General features: G+C 40.6%; 2 protein-coding genes across 3 annotated transcripts in view; both read right to left on the bottom strand.

Annotated features, from left to right (window-relative positions):
• Positions 1-1,775: 1,775 nt before the first annotated feature.
• bard1 (BRCA1 associated RING domain 1) lies at positions 1,776-20,707 on the bottom strand. Its single transcript, XM_034560964.1, has 11 exons — positions 20,532-20,707; positions 19,451-19,507; positions 18,787-18,935; positions 17,200-18,251; positions 16,775-16,855; positions 15,775-15,947; positions 11,262-11,388; positions 11,005-11,134; positions 10,014-10,106; positions 5,151-5,248; positions 1,776-3,669 (listed from the first exon to the last, which is right to left on the bottom strand). The coding sequence occupies exons 1-11, from the start codon at positions 20,621-20,623 to the stop codon at positions 3,328-3,330; spliced, it is 2,394 nt and encodes a 797-aa protein (XP_034416855.1). The 5' UTR covers positions 20,624-20,707; the 3' UTR covers positions 1,776-3,327.
• A 454-nt stretch (positions 20,708-21,161) lies between these two features.
• Positions 21,162-23,741, bottom strand: part of abca12 (ATP-binding cassette, sub-family A (ABC1), member 12) — a 57,323-nt gene continuing 54,743 nt past the window's right edge. For both annotated transcript variants that reach the window (XM_034560962.1, XM_034560963.1), the window contains 5 exons: positions 23,384-23,487; positions 23,110-23,202; positions 22,857-22,962; positions 22,505-22,642; positions 21,162-22,047 (listed from right to left, as the gene is read on the bottom strand). In XM_034560962.1, coding sequence (XP_034416853.1) covers positions 21,943-22,047; positions 22,505-22,642; positions 22,857-22,962; positions 23,110-23,202; positions 23,384-23,487 — 546 coding nt within the window. In that variant the 3' untranslated portion in view covers positions 21,162-21,942. The remainder of the gene's footprint in view (positions 22,048-22,504; positions 22,643-22,856; positions 22,963-23,109; positions 23,203-23,383; positions 23,488-23,741) is intronic.

Below are 23,741 nucleotides of genomic sequence, written 5' to 3'. Positions count from 1 at the left end.
CATGCTAGGGCTCAGAGGCATTGCCATCACCACTGATGCCTTATTGCTACTGTTCCAGATAAGTCACAAAGCCGGCCTTTGGCTTCATACAGTGTGAACAGACCGGACTGCTTGGAGGGCCATTTTCTTCACACTCCTCTGTGCAATGGTTTAACGTTATCAAGTACCCACAAATAGTTATCGTTCACAGCTGGGTGAATTAGTATGAGTACACAAGAATTACATTTCCAGAAAATTCTAGAAATAGTTTGTAATACTCAGTGTAGAAGACAATTCCTGATAGAAGTAACCAGGCATCTCGGTCTAAGTAACACTGTTACATAGCAACTCAGTGTGGAGTTTGATTGTCCCGATTCATTTTCCTTCCATGCTTCTGAGGTTCATTGCATTTGTTAAAATAATCTGGGGTGCCACGGCTGCTCATCTCCTTAATTTGCCAGCTACAAGCTGCTGCCACCAACTAGGTGTGAAGGTAGGAGTGCAGAGGGGGAGGTGGTTGTCAACATAAAGTCAAACCATTCAGGCCAAGGTCCTGCTTAATTGGCCCTCCATAAAAGCAGAGTTGTGTTCCATGGTACGAGTGGGAAGCAAAAAAAAGAGAGCTATGAAATAAATACAGCAAATCATATATTCAGAACAGGTCCAGTCTAAAGAAAACCATGAAAAGGAGATGTAGGAACACAGCAAGACTGTACCGGTGCATACGTTGCTCTGAGTCTGCCCTGTAGGTTGACTCTTGAAACAGTCATGGGAATTACTATAAAATTACAAAACCCGATGAAATGGGATCCACATGGATTAGCACACACAATAGATTCCTATGTGTGCCATTTAAAAGAATATGCTGCATTTAAAAACACAACAAACAAAATAAAAAAAGGCATTTAGGAGAAAAGCCTCTCTCTGAGCAAACTAGGGTGAATTACATTTCTCCTTGCAAACGCGTGAAGCTGCAGTTTCAAGGACAGACTGACAGCAGTCCGTCTTTGTTCCTTTTCTGGCAAGAAACTTGAGACTTTGTCGGTCTGTAAACGTCTGTCAAATAACCCCCATCTGTCCTCAAATCATTCAAACCGCAGGCTTGTACATGAGCATTTTCCATTTGTTCTTTCCATGAGACACCGACTTACTGTAGCTGGAAACTGGGTTGTTTTTTTGTCCCTTTTTTTTCCCGCAACAAAACTGTTACATAAAGTGTGCCTGAAAACCACCACAGAATACGAAGAGAGAAACACTGTTATTATACTATCAATTGTATTCGTTTTTTATGGGTTCATGAGGTACTCAAAGGATTGCATCATTTCTGACAAATTTGAAATTTAGGTTTAAAATTAAGATTCTATGATGATTGTATATGACCATATGCTCGCACAGGTTCACTCTACGCTGTACAAGAAACACGGTCAACATTTTTTGAAAGTTTAAAAAAAAAAATTTGTGTGCCCCATGTTGTTCATATGTAAATATTTTCAACGGTTTAATGTGTATTCTGAAATCTGAGGTGGAGTAAAGAAAAAACGAAAAGCAAAAGAAATGAAAAAAATGTGTCTTATTGAGACAAAAACTATTTTGTTAAATAGACTTGAAAATAAGTGTTGTTCGGCAAAATTGAGTGTGGATCTTTTTTTTGTCATCTTTTCTACTCATGCTGATGCTTCCCGACACAAGAACACTTAAGGTGGCAAGAAAAAAAACACCATTAAAAACTAATGAAAAGTTGAAATAATTCATTTGAACGATGCTGCTGAGCAGAGCTCCTTGAATATAGCCTCTTTTTTAATTTATTAAACAGACAAACAACAATCTGAAACTTTACAGCGGAGCCAGAATAAAAGCAAAACTCCAGGTAATCTTTCTATAAACAGAACATTTCACAATAAAAATAAAAAAAAGTAATACAATATGTTCATGGGGCTGGTTGAGAGAAAATAAGTAGTAATAATAATAATAATCCCAATCCGTAATGGTTTTGTATTGCTGAGTGAGTTCAAGGGCATGACTCACAGGTTCATTCCCGCATTCTATTTCATTACAAGTCCGTCTGGGCTTCTATCTCGTCCACACTAATTGCCTTCTCCAACCTCCCGCCGTGGACAAGAAAAGGGAAGCAATTTTATGCAGCACATAGCAATCAATAGCAATTAGGTGCATCCCTGACTAATCCCTTTGAAAATGGCATATTGGGAGATGGCCAGCAGAAGGACTCTAAAAGCACACGGCTTCAGGCCAGCGGTGGTGTTGGGGAACGTACACACTCACTCCTTGTGTACAAAAAAGGTGGACACCAAAAGTGCCAGTACTGGTGAGGAAACAATTAATTGCTTTGTTTTTCCTATTCTATCCCATGGCCTCGCCATCGATTTGTTTTCGGGGACAGGCATTCTTAATTAGGTAATTATCTTTTCCTGGTAAACCAATCCAGATTATGGAATGCAATGCCACTCTAAAAATCACACAACCACATAACTCGTGTGTTACGCACAGATGGAATTGCGTAAATGTTTCATTCGAGAGGTTGGTCAAGGGCCGTGTCATGGTGAAGAGGGAGCGATTTACCAGTAACCCATTTCCAACTTTCACCTCCAGCCAACAGCTTTGGTTAATGACTGGAAGAATCAGATAAAGCGACTGAAATGAGTTTCCTTCTGAGTGGAGCCAGGATCACCTTTAGAAATATATTGAGGACTGTGGATGGAGCGCAGAGATAAGGAGCTGCCCTTTTGTGTTCAAAGGAGTCCATTAAGGTGGTCCGGTGGATCTGGAAAAGATTCCTCCTGAACTCATGTCCAACTGGGCGGAAAACCAGAGACAGACCAAGAACTCACAGTGCAAACAATGGTTTAAACTGTGCAGTAATACAAGGCTCATTCACATTTTTACAAATACATTTCCAAGATTGTCCCATGCCTTTTGAAACCAATCTTCATGACCATACATTCTCTGGGACATCAGTGTATAATGAAGATAATAACATTTTAAATGTTTCTAAACGCAGAGAACAATGTAGCATAACTGACTTGCCCAAATATTAAAGTATTCTTGTAAAATATGTATAGATTCTTCCATTAATCTTAAATGAACTACATTGAAATCTGTTAGTTACTTGTAAAACAATTTTCCATGACTTTTACATTTTTCTGCACTTGACATTATCACAAAAATAATGAAAAATAAAAATCGACAATCAGTGTAGATTAGCACTTTAATTTCAGATTTTAAGAGCCACATAATTGTTTTAATGTTCATGTGATTTGTGGCACATTTAAAAAAAAAAAAAAAATCATGATGAACATGCTTGAGGACAAGTGATTTTTCAGTGCAACATTATTATTGAATATAGCCCGAGACGGGGAGGAGCCGGAAGGCTGAGATGCAGTGGACGAGCCAGGTGGAGGGAGCTGACCACACCTTACCTCTCCTCGTTACGGCCGGCTTGTGAGGGGCCTGGGGGTCAAAGATGATGTACTGGGTGCAGAGGGCCTGGTCAGAGCCGGGCAGTGCGTGGTAGGCAGCGGCACTCAGGGTTTGTGTTACATCGCTATCGGGCTTGGGCTGCCGGCTCAGGAGTTGACCTCCTCCTTCCCGGAGCAGCTTGGTGAGCTCGTCTTTGGAAGGTGTCTTAAAGGAGCCAAGGAGGAAGAAGAAACAGCCATCGAAGAGCGGCGGGAGCTACGAAAGATGAATGATTAAAGAAAACAAATTCAAGCATTAGTGAACAATTCCAATCAAAGCAAAAGACAGAAAAAAGCTCAGTCCTTGAGACTAAAGGATTAAAAGTCGCCCCATTTTGTTTAGAACAAAGTTAAATGCTGAATAATTTCTAGCCAATAAATCTAGTCTTTCATATTACCAATCATTTGTGTGGAGGCTTTGTACTTATTTCTTTGCAGCACGCCAGGAGACATTTCTATCAGCGCCACTTAGCATTGCAGTTTAAAGCAGCAGTGAATTAGGCCGCTGGAGACCATTCTATTCACAGCATCAATGAACTCAAACTGTTTTGGGGTGTAAACTGGCTCCCTCAAGAGCTTCTAGTAAGAACATTCGTTGGGTACACTTTGGTTGGATTTCCCTTTTGCACGCACGTGTGTCCTTAGCTTCTGATGAATAAGATGTCCATCATCAATCTTCAAGCAACCAGAAGAAACCTACAATAAGGTTAAACCTACTAAAGAACATGTGTGTATAATCATGTTCGCCTGCACAGGGTCATCATTACAACAAAGCGTGTGTCTGCTAGTTCTAATCAGCCTAAATGCTGACATCTTAAAAAAAAAGAAAAAAAAAAGGGATTTGCCCATAACTTAGTGTATAGGTACAATGTCTATATGCCTAAAAGAACTATCCACTACCATTTGACTTCCTATTTAATTGAATCCCAATGAATGGAATTCTTTGACTTTAAACAGAAAAATGTCGCATTTTAATACAAATTCTAAACATTTATCTAAACTAAGTACAGTAGGTTTAAAAAACTAAATAATTGAGTGGCATTATTCACCACCCCCAGTATTTAGTAGAGGCAAGCGCAACCTTGAGTGTGTGTAAAGAGGTCTGCATCAGCTTCGCCATCGAGACAACACATTCTTCTTTGTTAGACGACAAAAGCTCTGTCAAGTTTCCTGGGAAGGGAGCTGCAATGTTCAAGTCCTGCCAAACATTCTCGTTTGGACTGATGTCATGGCTGACTTGGCCACTGCGGGACATTTATGTTGTTGATGTCTTGGACAAACTCCTGTGTAGCATTGGCTTTGTTTGGAGTCGCTGTCTATTTGAAACATAAATCAAGTCACAGTCCTCCTACAGACTGAAGGACATTTTCCTCCAGGATGTTGCTGCATTGGATAACACCAAACACAGCCTTAAATAAAACCATGGCTTATCCCATTGGTACTTTTTCATATGTCCCTCAGCGGTTAACTGCATAAACAAATTTTGTGAGTTGTTTTTTCTACAACTCATGTATGTAATTAATGCATAAAACATGTTTCGAAACATGAACAAATAAAAGCCAGTACTTTTAATTGGCACTCTGTGATGCTGAAGACAAAACATACGTCATTGTCTAGAAGAGCTAATTGTTCTCACGGACAGAGGGTCTAGACAATCTATAATCATCCATTTCATGCGTTTGTATGTTTCTCACTTACCAAGCTACATCTGTTGATGCGACTGCGCTGGGGGCCTTCCCCCGCTTCATGCTCAGTTTCTGGAACCCACTCGCCTTCATGCAGACATGCCTCCACCCCTAACATCAAAGAGAGAAGAAAATTAAAGCTACAGCTAATTACGTTGACATGAAAGTGTGTGACAAGGCGATTGCGATGGGAGGATGACAAAGCTCATGTCGGTTTTAGCACAAATTGGAAGATTTCAAGTATTAGGCAAAGCCACGGTTGTTGACAAAGAAAGAGGCCCACAGCATGATGGAGTTAATGATGCAACTTTGGTTTTAAGTCGCTCAAGCTCAGGCAGAATTCAAGCATCATCTCTCCGTCCCCTGAGTTCTTACAGAGTTGAATTAGAACAATGTGACAGCCAGCCTCCCAGAAAACTTTTGTTATAAATCCTTAAAAACGCATCTTGAAAGACTAAAAAGTTGTATTAAAAGGATTAAAAAAATACAGGCAGATACAGGAGGTGGAAAGCAACACATTTTAATGACCCCTTACTGTCACAGATTTTTTTTAAATGCTTCTGAACATGACAGTTCACAAGGCCGCTCTTCCCCGTTAACATTCAATTATTGAATATCATGTTTGGGGTATTTTAAAACTATGCAGCAAAAAGTGATGTGAAAGCAAATTGGAGCATAAGTCTTGGCTTGACTAACGATGCAGAGACTTCTCACAGCATCCCCAACTCGGATGCAAAAAGTCCCACAAACTAAATACACGTCTGCAAAGTATCTGCAATTCACCGCAACCACACAATATTGAGATTCATATCAGTGTTCAGTGTTCTACACACTTTGAGCTGCAAGGTATAGTGGCATGAACAGATAACAGATAGTATAAATGTGCGTGTGAGTGCGTGTCTGTGTGTAAACCTTGTCAGAATACAGCAACGTGTTATGACGCAGCAAAATAAACACACAGTACATACACACAGTCACCAGAGCATGGGGTGGGATATAATTACATCTCTTCATCCCCCTAAATTACAGCTTTCATTTACAGGGACCCTGTCAGAGAAGAGGGGAGATACTGGGGTTAAACGCTCCGGACGATGGTGCTTAGTGCTGGAAATAATTAGCATATTTGCTAATTACACTCTTAAAGCCTGAATGCAGAAACACATCTCAGACCCTTTCCTCCCTGAGTCAGTGAATGAGTGAACAGCCAGATGAAACCACTTCCTCGATAAACCCCATGAGACCAACTGGAGCGGTGGTTGTGCTTTCATGATGAGGACAACAGCTGGATACGAGGGTTTGACTGATGTGAAACTCTGAAGGCCCACGCTGACATTTTACTATCGAGACACGGTACAATAGCTCACTCTTAGTCAGTATCCTAAAAAAACAGCCACTGTATTTAGAAGTTCACAGGTGGCATAGCAGCAAAACGTCGGCCAACAGTTGAGTCCCCAATTCAATTCCTCGGAGCATTGCCTCCGGCAGGGCTGTGTGTGTAATGGGGAAGGTGACCGAGTGAAGCCTCTCGCTGGCAGAAAAGAAGCAGCTAAAACTTGTGGAAAGGGAGGAAGCACGCGGGTGCACACATTCTCCCTGGACTAGTATACAAGTATTACATAGCTATCCCTTAAGCCATAAAGTGGCCTTATTCTTTGTTTACATTGTTGCCTATGAACAGGTTCCACAAATGAGATACATGTTAATTTGTAAGCTTTTAATGTATTGGTTCAGTCTTCAAGCTAGACTCCACACATCCCGACTCCAGCTCAGACAAAATATAACAAACAGCAACAGTGCTGATAGAGCGAACAGTCTCTTAAGGTCGGAAGGCGTTGGCCGGAAATTACCATCACTGATAACTAGGGTTGCAAAGGGAAGGAAAGTTTCCGGTAAATTTCCGGAAAGTTTCCACGGGAATTTTGTCTCAGGAATTTGGGGAATTTTGAAAAAAAAAGTTTATTTGCAAAAGCATATAACAGGGAACTTAAATGTAGTTGAGAACAAGACTATGCACGCCTAGCTCAGCTGGACCCTGAATGCAGCTGGTTGGGAACATTGTCTGCCAGAAACATAAACATAAAACTTTCTGTTGTTTTTGAACGTCTTTGTCATCAGTGTTGCGTCTGAACGTTTCAGCCCTATGCCTGGCAAGTGTGAGAGCGCCGAGTTGAGTAGAGGCCAAGAGCGGTATTGCAGACAGAGATTTAAATTAGAGTTCCCAACATATTGAAAAAAATAACTGAACTAGTTTATTTTTTGGAGCTGTGAACTTAGTTCAACAATTTCAATTATGAACTGAACTAGTTCATTTTAAAATATGTGAACTATGAACTGAACTAGTTCATGTAGAAAGTGAACTTTCCGAACACCGTTTGTCATTACCTAGCATATTGATTACTTGGTAAACTGAAGCCATGTTCAATTTAATACCAAGTTTATTTGTATACAGTAGACTAACTTTTTACAGCAGTGAGGAGGACGTTGATGAGGTCCAGGAAGAAAGCATTTAGACCTCAAAGGATTCAGGGAAAAACACACAAAAAACAATTTGGGTTGGGGGGTGGTGATCATAGGGAATACACCTTTTTTATTCAACATTCACGTTTTGTTGTTCGATGAAAGAATAAAGTTCTACTCACAAAATGTCAAAAAAGTCAAAAATGTCATTTTTAAAAGTTGTATTATAAAAGGTTTGCATGCATGTCTGCTTATGACAAGGTAAATACAGTTAAATTACACAAACAATTCCAGTTTATTCCCGTTAATTCCCATTAATTCCCGTGGAAAGAGCGTGGTTCAGAGAACCAGTGATCAGCTAGCAACATTCACTAACATGCAAAACGGGGCCCTGTTATGCAGAATAAAGTGTATTTTCATGGTAGCTTTAAAAGAAAAAAAAAGCTTCTTTTCTAAAGGAAAATGTGTTGCAATGAAACGTAAGACCAATAAAAGGGTTAGCACCCTCTTGGTCTAGTCGACAGCGGATAGAAGTAGGTGACAGTGAGAAGTCAGCTGCACACATGCAGAACAAGGACAGAGTCAGATAAGACATCAAAGTGATTGTCATGAAAGAGACAAGCTGTGTCAAGTGCTCAGTTAGTGTGGCAAAAAAAGAGAAGGGGACGGGCTGAATATGGTCTAAACACACAAAGTCTTCGACAGTGACAACCACAGACCTAAACACACAGTCAAACTCAAAATGAGACAAGAGTGCATGCCGCTTCACTCCACAAATGCACAAGTTTGTGAAGCGATGCTACTGACGGACACACCAGTCAAGAGCACACCAGACAGAAAGTCTCTTTACATCCCCTAAAGCTGCCTTTCTCTGAATATCTGCTTGTTTACTAGTTTAAAGATTGGAAATAACATGTTTGCAAAGTATTCCTCTTGGTATGAATCATCCAAGAAAAGGAAGTTGGTCATCTTTTCACCGCTATTATTATTATTCAAGTCTTGAGGAGCATTGATTGTGCACAGGTATGCAAACAGAAGAGGGCTCAAACTATTTAACTGAAAATTGCTGCATGCAAATGTTCTTTTAATGTTTCCCAGGACAATTCAATGTGTTGCAAAAATAAAATAAAAAAGTATTACATTTAGTTCTCATTCCAAACACATACCTTGCTGTCATCTTGGTTAGGTTGGTAGCAGAGCGGAATTATACAATTGAATGTATGTTTGGTACTGAGAACTAATTAACTGGAGGCTGAGTAGGAACTTAACCATATGACTGCAGCAAAGATCTATGTTAACCCAAATATATCCTCACGTTTCCAGTAAAGTTTGCATGCCAAAGTCACAAACTGCATATGATCCAACAACTCAAATCGTAAACTTTTCAGAAACAGATTTCGCAGGTAAAAATCTTCTTTAGGATTCAGAGAAGAACACAAACTCTTTGAAATGACTAAAAACTGCTTGTGCAGCACATTTGTTCTGCACTGTGGTTCAAAGTGTCCAAGAGCAAACTCTTTGGTTTTTCACTGCGTACTGTATTCTATGCCAAGAGTCCTGCAGCAAACATATCAAGTGCAGATAAATGGTCGGAGCCCCCTTGGACGACTTAGTCAACTGAAAACAAATGTGACCTTGCAGGTAAGACAAACACACCAACGTTGTCATTCAAATAGATAACCATTAGAACACTGTTGCAAATGTGAGCTGGTTAGTCTATTTTTCTTCTACAATTTAAGGAAATTATTGTACGATACAGTCCTGCCTCAAGTACCTTATTGCTTTTATAATACGGTTGCCAGCAACATTATACATAGTAAGTAAATAGTAAGCTGCCTTTCAGAACAAAATAGTTGTAGCCACCAAACGTTGTGTATCGCATTTCAGTAGCCTAGAAAAAAAGGAAGTAAATAATAGATTTGGTGCCAGTAGCTTTGAAGGGAGCTTTTTTTTCGTTGCGCAACATTTCATAGGTCTCAATTTCTTTCTTATCTATGGTAACATGACGTCCACATGAAGTTCCTCTTCGGCTAACCACTCATCAAAATATCAAAGTTCACACAAAACATATTTGGTAACTGTCAAGCTTAAAATGACAACTAACGGCCGCACAAAATCTACCTGATATTTTGAGTGAGTACTGATACGCATGCTCAGATAAATGTAAACAGGTTGTACAGGACTTTATGGCTGAATAAAGTACACCCCGTGACTCACTCTCAACCAATCAGAATGCTTGATTTCATCTACCCGTATTATAATTAAATTTAACGTTTAAGATGTTTGTAATAAAATCTTTTTCAAGGTCACTGCAGTCGGATGTTACCCAGGTTCAAAGAACAGCAACATAGGTTGCCATGACATCCATAAATAGTCTCCACGGAGAACTACTCCAGCGGACGGCTCGGTCCATACTCACAGCTGAAGTTGACAACCCAGCAGCCAGCGAGAAGACCAAGGAGTGTGGAGTTGGTGGTGGGGATGTGTCCTTCAGGCACCACAACGTGGCTCACTGGGGGAAGACGCAAACAAACAAAAGACATCTATGTTTTCTGATTTTATTTTACAAATACATTCCAAATGTAATTTGCCTGGCTGAGAAGGTAAATGTAATCCCAACCTGTCAAACTGTTTATGGCAACACAACAGAAGGCCATGCTACAGCTTATTTCATAAAATGCTTCAGACCATAATTATAAGTTAATTAAAATTTAAATAAATGCTTATTGCCTCTTCATTTAATGTGACAATGGTTGACAAGTACACAATGAGCATAGCGTAATTATAACTTCAGGACAAAACCTTCTTATGTTGCTTATTGACCGTGCATTTGAAGCCTTGAGTTCCAAAGTAAAAAAAACACTGTCTGAAAGCACCAACTTTAACTCCGACGGTCAGAGGTGGGGGAGTTGTGAAAACTAAACAGTTAAACAGTTTTTCATTTCTGCTTATTCATCACCCAGACAGTACCTCCAAACATTTCATGAGGAATGATTTCAATTACTTTCTCTCTCTGTTGTTCTCCAATCTATATTACTATGCAACACTAAAGGAGCTGTTGTCTCACAAGGATGTATACAGCGGTGTTACTGTTGAACCTTCATGAGTGATAATGCTCAAGCATCTACTTGTGGTTTCCAATACAGCGCGGTCTCTGTAAGACCTCCAAATGATGGTTGATTACTTATGAGTGTTTAGCAGTGAACAAACGTACAAGCCGTGGCAACAATTCTCCAGCAGTTGGGTTGATAATCGTTGATTTGCAGTGTTGCTGAGAGAGCCCATGCGTTTCAAACAACTCGATTAAAAAAGGCAACTAGTATTCCAATCGGCTTTGCCGGGAACATTGAGGAAGTTTAAGCCCCCCCCGCCCCCCCGGATGTGGTATTTCTGCACCACACAAACACTACCTAATCCAGAAAAGGTGTCAACCAGTCTCCCTCCCAGAAGCTCTCCCAGTTTGGCCACTTGAACCTGCTTTGGTGGTGACAGCTTGCTGGCCAGAAACACCATTTCATCCCTCCTCACACAGTTGCTCACCTGAGAGGGGACAAAAGAATACGGTTTAGAAATGTCAAGGCCTAAAATGCATGAATATTAATTGTGTTATGGAAACCAATTTCAAGGGGGAAATAAAAAAAAAAGTCACATCTTCAAATGGACGTACCATAGAGAGACTGGTTGAGGGGCTAAGAGAAGCATTAGCATATTGGGTTCCTTTTGAGGCTTCTTGGAAAATCTCCAGCATCTCCAGACCCACTGCGTAGTCAGCAGGCCGCTTTCCATACTGATTACTGGGGAAAAGTCAATTCAAAAGATAGTGTCAGTGTCTCACAGGATGCATACACCATCTAGAAACTAAAGGGCCAGTCCAAAATGTTACAAATGAGAAGCAATACATGACAGCATACGGTCAAAAGACCAACTAATATACTCATTATATTTACTGAGATTGTTCACCGAAAACTTCTTCAACGCAAGCTAAAAGCAGGTCCAAATGTGGAGCACGGTATTGTTGCGTAGTTGCATATGTCTTGTATGTGAATTAGTCATAGCTGATCTGAGATGATAGTTTTCATATGCCGAGGGGACAAAGCTTTCACAGAAACTAATACAGCATTGATGATAAGTCCAAAGAAATGTCTTCTCCAACAAGATAATCATTCTGTCATATCATTTTCAGTCCCGTTTTTGTTTCTTTTTTTCTTTAAATCACCGTCTGTCAAGCGAGACAAAAACATTTGTTAAAAGAGAAGAAATCTAGATTTGGCCGTCCAGAGCTCTGAGAAAAACAATTTGGCAATGTCACAGCTTGCTTGTTCTGTGAAACTGTGCACTCATGTGTGTCATTCACTTGTTGGCGCATAATTGTTTGATTTGAGGGTAAGCTGAGATCTGTGTTCTACTTCATTCCCAGGTCATGTTCATATACACAACACGCGAGACTCACCGCAAGCAAAAGAAAACCTCAAGGCTGCATAGCATTACAGAAAGGTGCTGACTTTTTAGCACATAAGCTTCTTCAATTACATACGTTAATCTGATCAGAAAACACTACCGTTAAATCGATTTAACTACGATACACAATAACCCCTCAGTACAAAGTATGTGTAATGGAGGCGTAGCGCCATCATAAAAGCAGCATTATGCACAGAGACTTTCCCCTACAATAGGTATAATGGAGAAAAGAAAAAAAAGGAGGAAAAAAAAACGTTAAAGTTTGCATCTTCAAGTTTGAAAGAGCTGCATGAAACAAGACTGGAGGTCACCTTGAGAAAATGGGGATAGGAGAAACGAATGAAGAAAAACACACAGGAAGAGAGGAGACTGAGAGAAGAACCAAGCCCAGCAGGTCGTCTCTAAAAGATTAGGCGTCAGCAAAGATAACACCTGGGGGACAATTAATAGGTCCACTGGTCCATAAAATATTTCATTTGGATTCATACTCCCAACTCCACACACACACACACACACGCACACACAAATACAAATATAAACAAACATAAAATGTCCCCAACACCACAAGCTGGTTCATGCAGCTGCACATGAGAAGAATATTTAAAGAAAAAATAATAAAAGCGAGGAAAACAGTCCTGCAGGTAAAGTCAAACACTCTCCCACAAGACTGTATTAAAAGTACACAAGTGGGAGGAAGGCAGTGGTGGTAGAGGATAACCACTGTAACCGTGACTGGTATTCTAACCAGGAGGAGGAGATTCACATTTTCATTTAGAACACAAATACAGAGTTCAGTTCAACGTAACATAACATTGATAAAGATAATAATATCAACCTTTTATTGTACCTAATTGCATTTTTTTAAACATGTCCATTGTTGTCTCAGATGTCTTCAAAGGAGTAGCACTTAAGTTGTATGAGGTCAGTTCAAAATTCAAGCCAAGCTCATGCACACCCAACCGCTCAGAGCTTTTGAACTATACACTCAGCAGTAGCCTTGGTCTTGAAAAGATTCATTGCAACACTGAGCTTGATGCTCCTAAAAACAGCTTTTTTTTAAAAAAGCAACAACATAATTTCAGGGGAAAAATTACATCCATCTAGTGGAAGCTGAGAGCATTGTCATCTTATTGAAGAAAAAAACATGCTAATCAAATTAAACAACATATTTAATGTAATGTCTGGATTTAGGTGGTTCAGCTATATATCAGTACTGTATGTAATAATACAATCTCACTGGCTAATTGGTAAATGCAGTTACCATGCATTGCGTGTCATTTAACTTAGAGCAGTGTAATTATAGCAGCCCAGTGCACTGGATTGGAGCGCCAGTAAGAAATGATTGATATATTCATTCTAATAAATTTAAAATAACCGATTGTTAATTAATGTCTGTATGGATTCAGGGCTTTGGATGGTATTTAGGACTGAGACTATATGAATAGTATACAAGCGGCCGAAATGAGCTTCCTCCGTAGGGTGGCCGGGCTCAGCCTTAGAGATAGGCTAAGGAGCTCGGACATCAGGGGGGAGCTTGGAGTCGAGTCGCTGCTCCTTCGTGTCGAAAGGAGTCAGCTGAGGTGGTTCGGGCATCTAGTCAGGATGCCTCCTGGACGCCTCCCATTAGAGGTTTTCCGGGCACGTCCAACTGGTAGGAGGCCCCGGGGAAGACCGAGGACACGCTGGAGGGATTATATCTCCCGGCTGGCCTTGGAACGCCTCGGGATCCCCCAGAATGAGCTGGAAAGTGCTGCGGGTGAGAGGGAAGCCTGGGTCGGCCTGCTGAACCTGCTGCCACCGCGACCCGACCCCGGATAAGCGGGTGATAATGGATGGATGGACTATATGAATAGGTCATGTTTTTCCCCATCTCATCAACAAGTTAAAGTTTCATTCTGTACCGTTTATATAACCGTACTGTTTACAACAATCTAAAAAGCTATAGTATGATATTAATATAAATATTGTGAACTTTGTTTTAACGCTTTGGCAACATTTGTCTGCAACTTTCATGCCAATAAAGCCACATTGAATTGAATTAAAAAGAAACAGTTAGCAGTAAAGTACACTACATTTGTAGTAAATGTTTAAATTACACAAAATACCAGGATGGTACTACCCGTTAACACCTTGCAGGGCTCATCTTGGCTATCCAAATGTGCTGCACTGGTATTTATGCTTCTGCCCTGCAGTGCAGCTTCTTATAAAATGCTTAAACCCGTTGTTTTTGGATAACAGGGAATCATTGACTGAATAAAACAAATTAGGATTCTCTTTTTTGCCTGACTTTGTTCAGTAGCTCCAATAATCTGCACAGCAAGTCAAAAACTTGCGTTTGATAGAAAGTGGACTCACATTCACTGATTTAGAGGACAGGTCCCTATTGAATAAATGCAGTCTAATCATTCAAATCTAATGAGCATAACAAAATATCCACAGAGGAACAATGAAAATCTGCAAAACCTGTATTTCCAATCCCCCCGAGCTGTGTGCCAATCATTCCATTAGGGATTACATTGGCAGATGTCTTGGGTGCCTCTTGTGGGAGTGTATGTGTGTGTGTGTGTGAAGTTGGAAGCAAGGATTGCATTCATCTTGCAGTGTCCTGAAAGACAGTCCCAATAACCGCCTCTTTTTTCCCCATGCATGCAAACAAATAAGGTAAAGAGGACACATGTAAGATCCACCAAGTGGGACCCTTCAAAGCAATGATGTGACCACAATGGAATAAAATAAAGACAGAATTATTGGTATAAAAAGGACAGCAAAGAGAGTGCTAACTTACCAACATACTGACCCCGATCAACTACTATTGATCATGCTTACTAACCAGTTTCCTCTACTTTATTATCTTAATCAATCCCGCCTCCCAAGGCCAGAAACGCTGATACAGCATCGACTGATCGACCAACAACTGATCAGCGTTGTATTTTTCCACCTAAATACAGCTATTAAATTACTTTTGTTGACCGACTCTGCGAAAGGTTTTCATTTTATTTTTGTCCACCTAATACATACACATATTATAAATAAATGCAAAACCAATATATTAACATAATATTGTGACAAAGTACTTCACTGACACAGCCCCAACAACAATTTACACTTCAAATTGTTATAATAGTGGTATTTAATAAAATAATGTTGTATTGGATTTTACGCTGTTTTTTTTGTGTCTGTTATGCATGGTCGTACACATATTATATTGTATAAGAGCATATTATTTATTATTATTATTTATAATAGGATTATATTTGAATTCCAAAACACATACATACAATAGTAACAATGTTAACATTTAGGAGAAACATGCAGCTTAGAAATATTATGATTCTATCCAGCAGCAGTGCACAGCTGTGTTTTTGTGTGGAGGCTGATGCATTTTAAATACTGGTGATCAAAACTTATGGTGTAGTAATGTTCTATATGAATTATTCGTGTGGATAGGACTAGAATGCAAAGCACTAGATTAAAAGGTTCTGCTTCTGTTTTTGAAAAAAATCTATTAAAACAAATATTTTTAGCAGACTTTCTGGTCAGCAAAAAAGAGTGCCAAGCAAAACATGCCATCTATATGATTCATTTGACATGAAGCAACCCTTTATTAACACCTCTGTGTCTTCAGGGCTGTATACAGTATACAAGTAAATGCTTACAGTGTTATGATCTCACCTGTAAAACCAACAAACCCCAGGTATGAAAACACACTTGAAGCAACTTACAGTATGTTCCCCGAGGCTCCAAACTGCAGCAGCAGTTTGACAATGGCTGGATGTCCGTTCCTCACAGCATCGTGGAGCGGAGAGTCATTCTCATAGCCAGGTGTATTCAACAGGGCTCCCCTGGAGACCAATACCTCCACAATCACCAGGTGACCCAGGTTACACGCTTCGTGCTGGAACAAAGACAAGTCATGTTTAGAAGTCATCCTATTTTGCTTTGATCAGGTTTCTGTCTGTTGTCCTCATAATAAAGCCCTATTTTTTTCTTCACGCATTCTAGATCATCCATTTTCAAATCACTTTAAAATCCAAGTTATTTTCAAGGTAATACTATTCTAGGTGAGGTAGGTGAATGTATGGGAATATATATCAAACCAGATATTACAGCTTCACCGCACTTTAGGGAGCTTTAGAATAATGTAGCAGGTCGTGTTCCCAGCACTCTCCGGCAGATACAAGTCTATCAAATACGAAGATGTCAAGCAAAGCTTATTGGTAGCAATTTGAAAGATCAGCTGCAAACTGTCAGACCTCAAATCAAAACTCAAGTTTGAGTGGATCCTCTCGGCAGCAAGTAGACATGGAAAGTGCTGCAATATGATAGCAACAAACACTCACCCACTTTTTCTCAAAGGAATAAATGGCTTGGGCAGCACTGAAGGATAATGCAGTCTGTCAAGTGCAGACAACTTCAGGGTAATGAAGTTAGGGTAAAAGCACGTGCCTACATATTTTGGGGGAACCTAGCATGCAGAAATAGCAGTACTTACACATTCTGGAAGCCTTCATTTCTGGCTTGACCTACTTATACTTTACAAACCAAAAGTTAACATAAAGTCTTTGTGACTATGTTCCCCACCAGTACAGATCCTTTCATTGCGGTTGCTTGCATTTCAAGATAAGCTTAAAGCAACAAGAAACCGATGAAACATTTTGCCACAGAGTTTTTCAACACCACAAATACAGATTTTAGATGCATCACTTGGTGAGTTAGTCTTACCAGAGGAGTCCACCCAGCGTTATCCTTCAGGTTAGGGTCAGCCCCCTGGTCCAGCAGTTCCTTGACAGCCTCTACATCTCCCTGCAGGACCCAAGGAGAACAAACTTGAGGTCAGAATTGTAGACCTCTGAATGCAACTCTTCAAACACAGCAGCTGATCCCAGTGTACCAAAGCTCTGCCGTTTATCAATCACACTCCACAGTGGGCCATTGATTACCTTGTCGTCTTGAATCCAGAGGGGGGGATTACCGCTGTGTTTACAAGGATTACTGCAAGGCGGTCTATTCTCGATCATCTGAACACTTAGTATTTTAGTTTTTAATGCTGCTACTTTACTTCAGAAATGTTTTCAAATTTGCATTTGTAAAATGCAACAGAAAATAATACAGGAAAAATAAGGTGAGTTATTCAGAAACCTCTCGACCTTTATAGCAGCCAGATGCAGCAGGGTCTCTCCCTTGTGGTTCCGCTTCGTAACCGCAGGGCTCCCTGAGGTGGGTCGTCCAACAGATGCAACCGGAGAACAAGGAGATTGTCTACCAACAGAGGCTCGCACAGAGGGGCTGTCTCCTTGCTCTTGTCTTGAGTTGTTGATGCTCTTATCACACCTGGGGCTAGCCAAAGAAAGAGGGTTAAGGACAGCTGGAGACATCTGGGATTTTATCCGCCTGCCTGGGGAAGCCCTGGGCCTTTTTGGTGTGGTCTCCAATGTGGCAGCCTTCTCCTCCACTCTGGATCTTTTTGATGAATGCTTTGGGGGAGACACCGACACACTGTCCCATTTTTCAGGACTGTCAGTTTCAGACAGTTTGTCATGCTGGCCAACACTGTCCAATATTCTCTGACCAAGCTGGGTTTGCTCGTTCAGGACAGCGACGCTGCCTTCTAAGAGATTCTTCCTCATAGTGCTTCTGCCAGGGCTGAGTTCATTAGTACTCCCCTGCGGTACTTTAGGCTGAGGCTCGTCAGACGTGACAGCAGGGCTATGGAAGGAAACTCTTTTACTAGACCTCCTTGACCCTTCAGCTAAGTGCTGCTCCTTTACTTGTAAAGCATCTGCCTCCTTCGGAATCCCCCATTGCTGGTTTATAGCATCCAGTCTGCACGTCGTCGTCTTTTGCTTGTTCCGTTTTCGCGTCGTCCTAGTGGCTCGTTGCACTGACACCTTCCTGATGGCAACATTTTTCTTAGTTGACCCCTTCTTTCTGTCTTCATTTTTGCATTTTTGAGAACAGGATGAGCCAGAGTCGGGGGAAGACGAGGTGAAATTGAAAACTGACAGGTCCTGGCATTGAGCAGTACAGGTGTCTTGCTGTGATGCAGCCATTTCTCGAGAAGACGTGCTCTCCGGTACAAGGACCTCTGAAGGTTTCTCCACCATGCACCGTACCTTGCGGCTGCGTGGGCTGAACCAGATCTTGAAGTTCTTCTTTTGCTTAAAGACAGGGCTCCGAGGTTGTGTTTGTTTCTTAGAATCTGCAATGAGGTGAAAAAAAAAGTTTCAACCAAACAAAATGTTTCCCACCTGCATGTACCATATTTATTTTGCTGTCAAAAAAGGCTCTTTGTATTTGTAATCACCTTGCATCTTTTAAGATGAAGTGAATTAAACCAAACCTCAAACTTGTGCACAAAGAAATAGAGAAGTGCCCAATCAACTTCTTAAACCTTTTGATATGTTGGTTAAATCTATAGACAGCCTACAGATGTGTTCAACTACTCTGTAGTTCTTTGTCGAAGCGGAGATGCACTTGCAAAACTAAACACCACAGTTAATTGAATTGCATAATTTCAGTCATTACCAGGATGCTGGATGGGCGATAAAGATAATAAAGCACAGGAACAAGCCACTAATAACATCATTCAGAGATTAGATTGGCAGAGGAAAATGTAAAGTGTCAGTCAACAATTGATAGAAGGGGTGTCAGCAGACAAGCGTGGGGAGAAAGCCAATGCATAAAATAACTTGTGAATTCTACTTTCAAGCTGCTATACAATAGCTACCATTTACCTGGTTGTTCTATGGGATGGAGCAGGAACTCTAAACCACAGAAGAGCTGTATGATGCTGCTGAGCTGCCTGTTGATGTGGATGTCCTTCACCCACGCAGGACTCTGACACACCACACAGCCATCTCCTGCCTGGGGGCCAGCACAGGACCTGAGCAATAAACCATACCTTGGATTAGGAGTTCCCTTCACAGTTCACTAAAAAGAAACACAATGAGCTTATTGATTTACCTTTTAAGGCCATTCAGTCATGAAGAGCAGGAATAAATTGAGGCTATAGTTTATGCCCATGGGGACATTGATTGCCTTGAAGACTTGCAACACTGTAAACCATGCATTGCCAAGAAACATGCCACTGTCATGGACATTTAGTAAATCAGTTGGATTAAATGCCTCTATAAATAGTGCTGTTAAAGTTGTCATCACATTGGTGAGCAACATTCCTGGTTGATTGGATCCCATGTAATTGTAATTATGCAATTACTCTTTAATTTCAATACTATCCAACTGACCTCTTCAAGTCTGAGATTGGGAAGCAAAATATACCGTTATTAAAAAACTGAATTATGGTGATATACAGCAAGTGATAAATTAAAAGGATCCACAATGAGCCAGGTCATTTGTTAGTGAGCATTTCAGAGTAACATTTAGCTGAGGTTACATTACCTGCACAGCATATGCTCGCACATTCCTAGACACACAGGTTCCGTCATCATATTCGTGCTGGAAAAAAGACAAAACACTTAAAAGTGGTCAGCCCACTGTTGTTCACCCTCCACACCCACAAGTAAAAGTAGCCATACAAGTCAGTGGAGCACAATTTCCTTCCCATTCATATTTCTCATTTACAATATAAAAGTGGATTGGCATTTTTTGGGGCTTTGTTTTCAGTACAATAGGAGTTGTGGAAAAGCTATTAGGGGGCACCTTTGTTTTTACTTTGAGCTAATAAACAGGATTATGAAGCTATACTGGTGCCTCTGTGAGGCTGTACTTTGACCCTGTGATGGCACGAGATAAAAGGATCAGAACCAAGTCATGCGTGTATGTTCCAAATGTCATAATTATGTATAGTTGTTGAGATATTTCAATAACAACAATTGTACATCAATTGCTCTGCTGTAGAAACAAACAAAAAAGCCCAGTAGATTATCCATTTGCTGCAGATATTGAGGTGTGAACCTCTCCATGCATCAGGACCATCCTGAGCTGCTGCACCATTGTCTGATGTGACAATTGCATCAGATAGTGGAGACAGAAGAGAGCATCGTCTGAATGTCAGACCCTGTGTACATCTGAATAGCCACCAGCTAGGTGAAGGACCCCTCCTACACTTCTCACACACTAGTCACCCTCTTGGCATCAGGCCGGAGGTATGGGCATCCTAGCACCCACACTGTGCAACAGCCTGTCCCTCGGCGCATGTTTTACAAAGTAAAGTGATAACCGTGCAACGGTTAACGAGACAGTGAATAATAACGGTTAATACATTTTACATAACGTTTACACGTTTTGGCACGCGAACACTAAACCACAAAATAATTGATGAACTAACGTTAGTTTGTTGTAATCGGGCATGCTCAGCCGGTGAAATCCCGTTCAATTACCTTTATTGCAATCAGGTGTTTTGACAACTTTAACGTTTACGAGGTGACGTTAAATGACTTTTGCATACGTAACGTTAAGTGGAACTGGTGTATTGTACACGTTGAGCTACACTTCCACAGTAACGTGAAGGTTTACTTACCATTTGGAGCAAAGTAGCAGTTGCCGAAATTTCCTCGCCGCCTCCTTCGTGTTCTTCCAGTCCTGTGTCTGAGCGAGGGCTTCGCTATCCATGATTAGAAGAGTCTTCTGGCTCTTCTGCTATATCTTTGGTTGTGAATGAAGTTTACAAAACAAGCTGCGCTTACTTCCGGGCTACTTGCGTCTCGCGCCAAAGATTGGCGGAAGTACGTCGTCACGACAATGCTGACGACTTTACGGCACACCCCAGGTCATCGAAACCTTCAGATGAACCAATTTTTTATTTTCAATTGACATGATTTGACTGCATTCTTGTGACTAGATACACAATTATAATTCTGCATATACAGATCTGGGTATATCTTGTCAATTTGACACTTGTTTGCTGCAATTACATGTATATTTCAGTAAAATGCATATTAGATAATATAAATATTAGTGTAATTAGTCTACTGTGTTCTGCTCATCAGGATACTGACTTAATGACTGATTTGTAATTTCAATGAAATTATTATCAGAAATCAGCTGGAATGATTGAGGTTTAGGTCGACTATTGGCCAAATCAAAGATCTTGAATGTGATCTGATGCTAAAACATAAGACAAGCATGTACAATAGGCAAAACACAGCAGTTTCATTTGAAATATATATTTATTAGAATAATAAAAATAGACATGATACATGCAGGTCAATTTGGAAATGATCCATAAGCAGGAAAACATCTGTTGTATATTCAGTATATTAATTCTAAAAGTTAGGTATGTGCTTAACTAATGTGTTCATGAGTATGGGAAAGGTACATATTAAGGATGTTCTTCTGAGTGTGAATATGTTATCTTGCCAAATTGAATCCAGTAGGCACAATTACATGTGCATTTTCTTTGGATATGTAATATTTGAAGTGTGAGTGCTTTAAGATGATGTCAAATTAGTTTTGACAACATTACGGTAAAATAAAAATCACTCTCAATAGAGAATACACTGTTTCTGTTTTCATTTGCTCAGGTATAATAATCTAAACCGGAAACAGTGGCCAAACCACATATATATTAACAGCTTACAGGCTTAATATTATCCTTCATAATAATAAAATTAGGAGAATTCAAGTTTAACAGGTGTGTGGCCTGTTTGACAGAGGACTTCAATTGATCAACTTTTTTCCTCCATGCATGTATGGACATGTGCCCTTCTTCTTTCCATTAATAGTTCAACTTAGTAATGATACACAATTAAGTTATCCTTCATGTGATCAGTTAAAACACTTTCAAGAAATAATCAGTAGTTCAGTAGTATTAGAACACAAAAGTATTATTTTAAAAATATATAGTAAAGGCAGATTTAATACAAACATAAATTGTGTTCAGTTCCCATAGGACATTTGCGAGTAATGGCAAAAAAAGATGCCAGTCATCTCTATGTTTCTACAGCCTTGATGGAGTCCAGGTCATCATATCCGTCTTCGCAGTTCAGTGATATGGATTCCATGGTGATATTTCCCATGGCAAAGTTGATAAAGACCTAGGGAGGTTCAGCAATAATGTAAGTGCCATGCTAAGATAAAAGACAAATATATTGTTTTAAATGATCTGCTGGCTAGCTGTCCACCCTGATCCCCCTCTCTTTATTCTTCCAATGGTATCTTCCAATCCCAGAGCCCCAGCAGGGCAGAGTAGTTGAAGAATATCAGCACTGGCTGCATATAAAGCTCATGGATTCTCTCCCAAACTCATATTCTATTAATTTTCCCTGAGGCATACCCTCTGTCAGTTTCCCTCTTGCCTCTTTTAAACTTTTTCAACTCAGTCTTTCACTCCCACTCAGCTTTCTTCTGTCCATGCTTCCCCTCCCACCATCTCGCTCCGTCTCTCATCTCCTGTCCCTTTTTTTTCTTCCCTAGGTGCCATCCACCTACCTCTACAAAGCCTCACACTAGTTGCCCCTCTCTCCCTGTTTATGTCCTGTCTCTTTTTCTCACCTCATCCAGTGTGGTCTGGCTCACAGAGAAGTGTTTGATCTGCAGAGCATTCTTGTTTGACTCCAGCTGGTCAAAGATGTCAGCCAACCCTCCTGGAGCAATTGGTACGTGGTATTCCACCATCGTGGAGTGCTGGCTCTGTGTATTGAGACAGAATGCACAAGTAGAGGGTTAAGTATTCAGAAATATTCTCTTTGTGGAACCAACATTTTGCAGAACTGAGTGAACAGCTGTTCCTACCAATTTGAGCAAACTCCCAAATTAATGTCCTTACATGCTCCCTGAACTCTTTAGCAAAAATGACTTCTCTACCAAGTACTCTTAACTACTTTGGATTGCTGGCAAAGTTCACCTTCAGGTATGTGCTGTGGAATCTGTCTCGCATGAAGTCAGTGATTGCCTGTGCGTCACAGGAGGCCTCGGCCAAGTACATCTTCACAGTGAACCCGCTGCCGAACCTGCACAAAGGAGATTTACAAACAAAGTACCGTGTTATTATGTGTCAGAGTGTGGGGAGTACAATGCTACAAGTAAAATTGAGCACAAAGAATCACAGAGGGGGAAGAATAGGAGGTTGTGGTGGCAGAGTGGGACGGGTCACTAACCTGTTCTTAATGTGCTGCAGGGAGCCCAGGCAACGGAACTGACCTTTCACCATGATTGCAAGACGGCTGCACAGTGCCTCGCACTCCTCCATGCTGAGAGACGGAGAATTAAAAGGGGAGAAAAATAAAAAGGTCACACTAGCACCCTTTGAGCATACAGTACAGTAATTAGCCATGCCTGTTAACACATAGGAAAAAAAACTACATTTACAACAGCACAAACAATCTGTGTATTCAAAATACACTTTAGCAAGTGTATGTACATAATACGAACCTGTGAGAAGTGAGGACCACGGCGCATTTTCCTTTCACTTCTTCAGAGATAGTTTTCCACAAGTGACGCTTGGTGCGAGGGTCCATGCCAGAGCTCGGCTCATCCTGTGGAGAGGAGGAATGAGAAGAGGATAGTAGGATGTGTGAAAGAAAGAGTGGAAGGTTAAAATCAAGATGGAGAGATCAAGGGAAAACAAGGAGTCAATTGAGGAAGGCAGGGTTTTGCAAGCAGTGTGCAGTACAGTAAGTAGGTGAAGGAAAAAACAAGGACAAGGTGAACAAGAGAGAGTAAACACAAATGCATGATAGGAGGGCCACGTGTCACAGAGAGAACAAGGTGAAAGTAAGGGAAGAAATAA

The sequence above is a fragment of the Cyclopterus lumpus genome, chromosome 21 (assembly GCF_009769545.1).
Source record: "Cyclopterus lumpus isolate fCycLum1 chromosome 21, fCycLum1.pri, whole genome shotgun sequence".
In the NCBI taxonomy this organism is placed as follows: Eukaryota; Metazoa; Chordata; class Actinopteri; order Perciformes; family Cyclopteridae; genus Cyclopterus; species Cyclopterus lumpus.
The sequence above is the reverse complement of the archived record's forward strand: the minus strand, read 5'-3'. Positions and strand labels throughout refer to the sequence as shown.

Coding starts and splice junctions, on each gene's coding strand:
- bard1 (XM_034560964.1), bottom strand. CDS start 20,623: ATGGATAGCGAAGCCCTCGCTCAGACACAGGACTGGAAGAACACGAAG. Junction 19,508..20,531: donor CTGCTACTTTGCTCCAAATG/GTAAGTAAACCT, acceptor TCTTTTTTCCAG/CACGAATATGATGACGGAAC. Junction 5,249..10,013: donor CTGGGTTGTCAACTTCAGCT/GTGAGTATGGAC, acceptor CTTTGATGTTAG/GGGTGGAGGCATGTCTGCAT.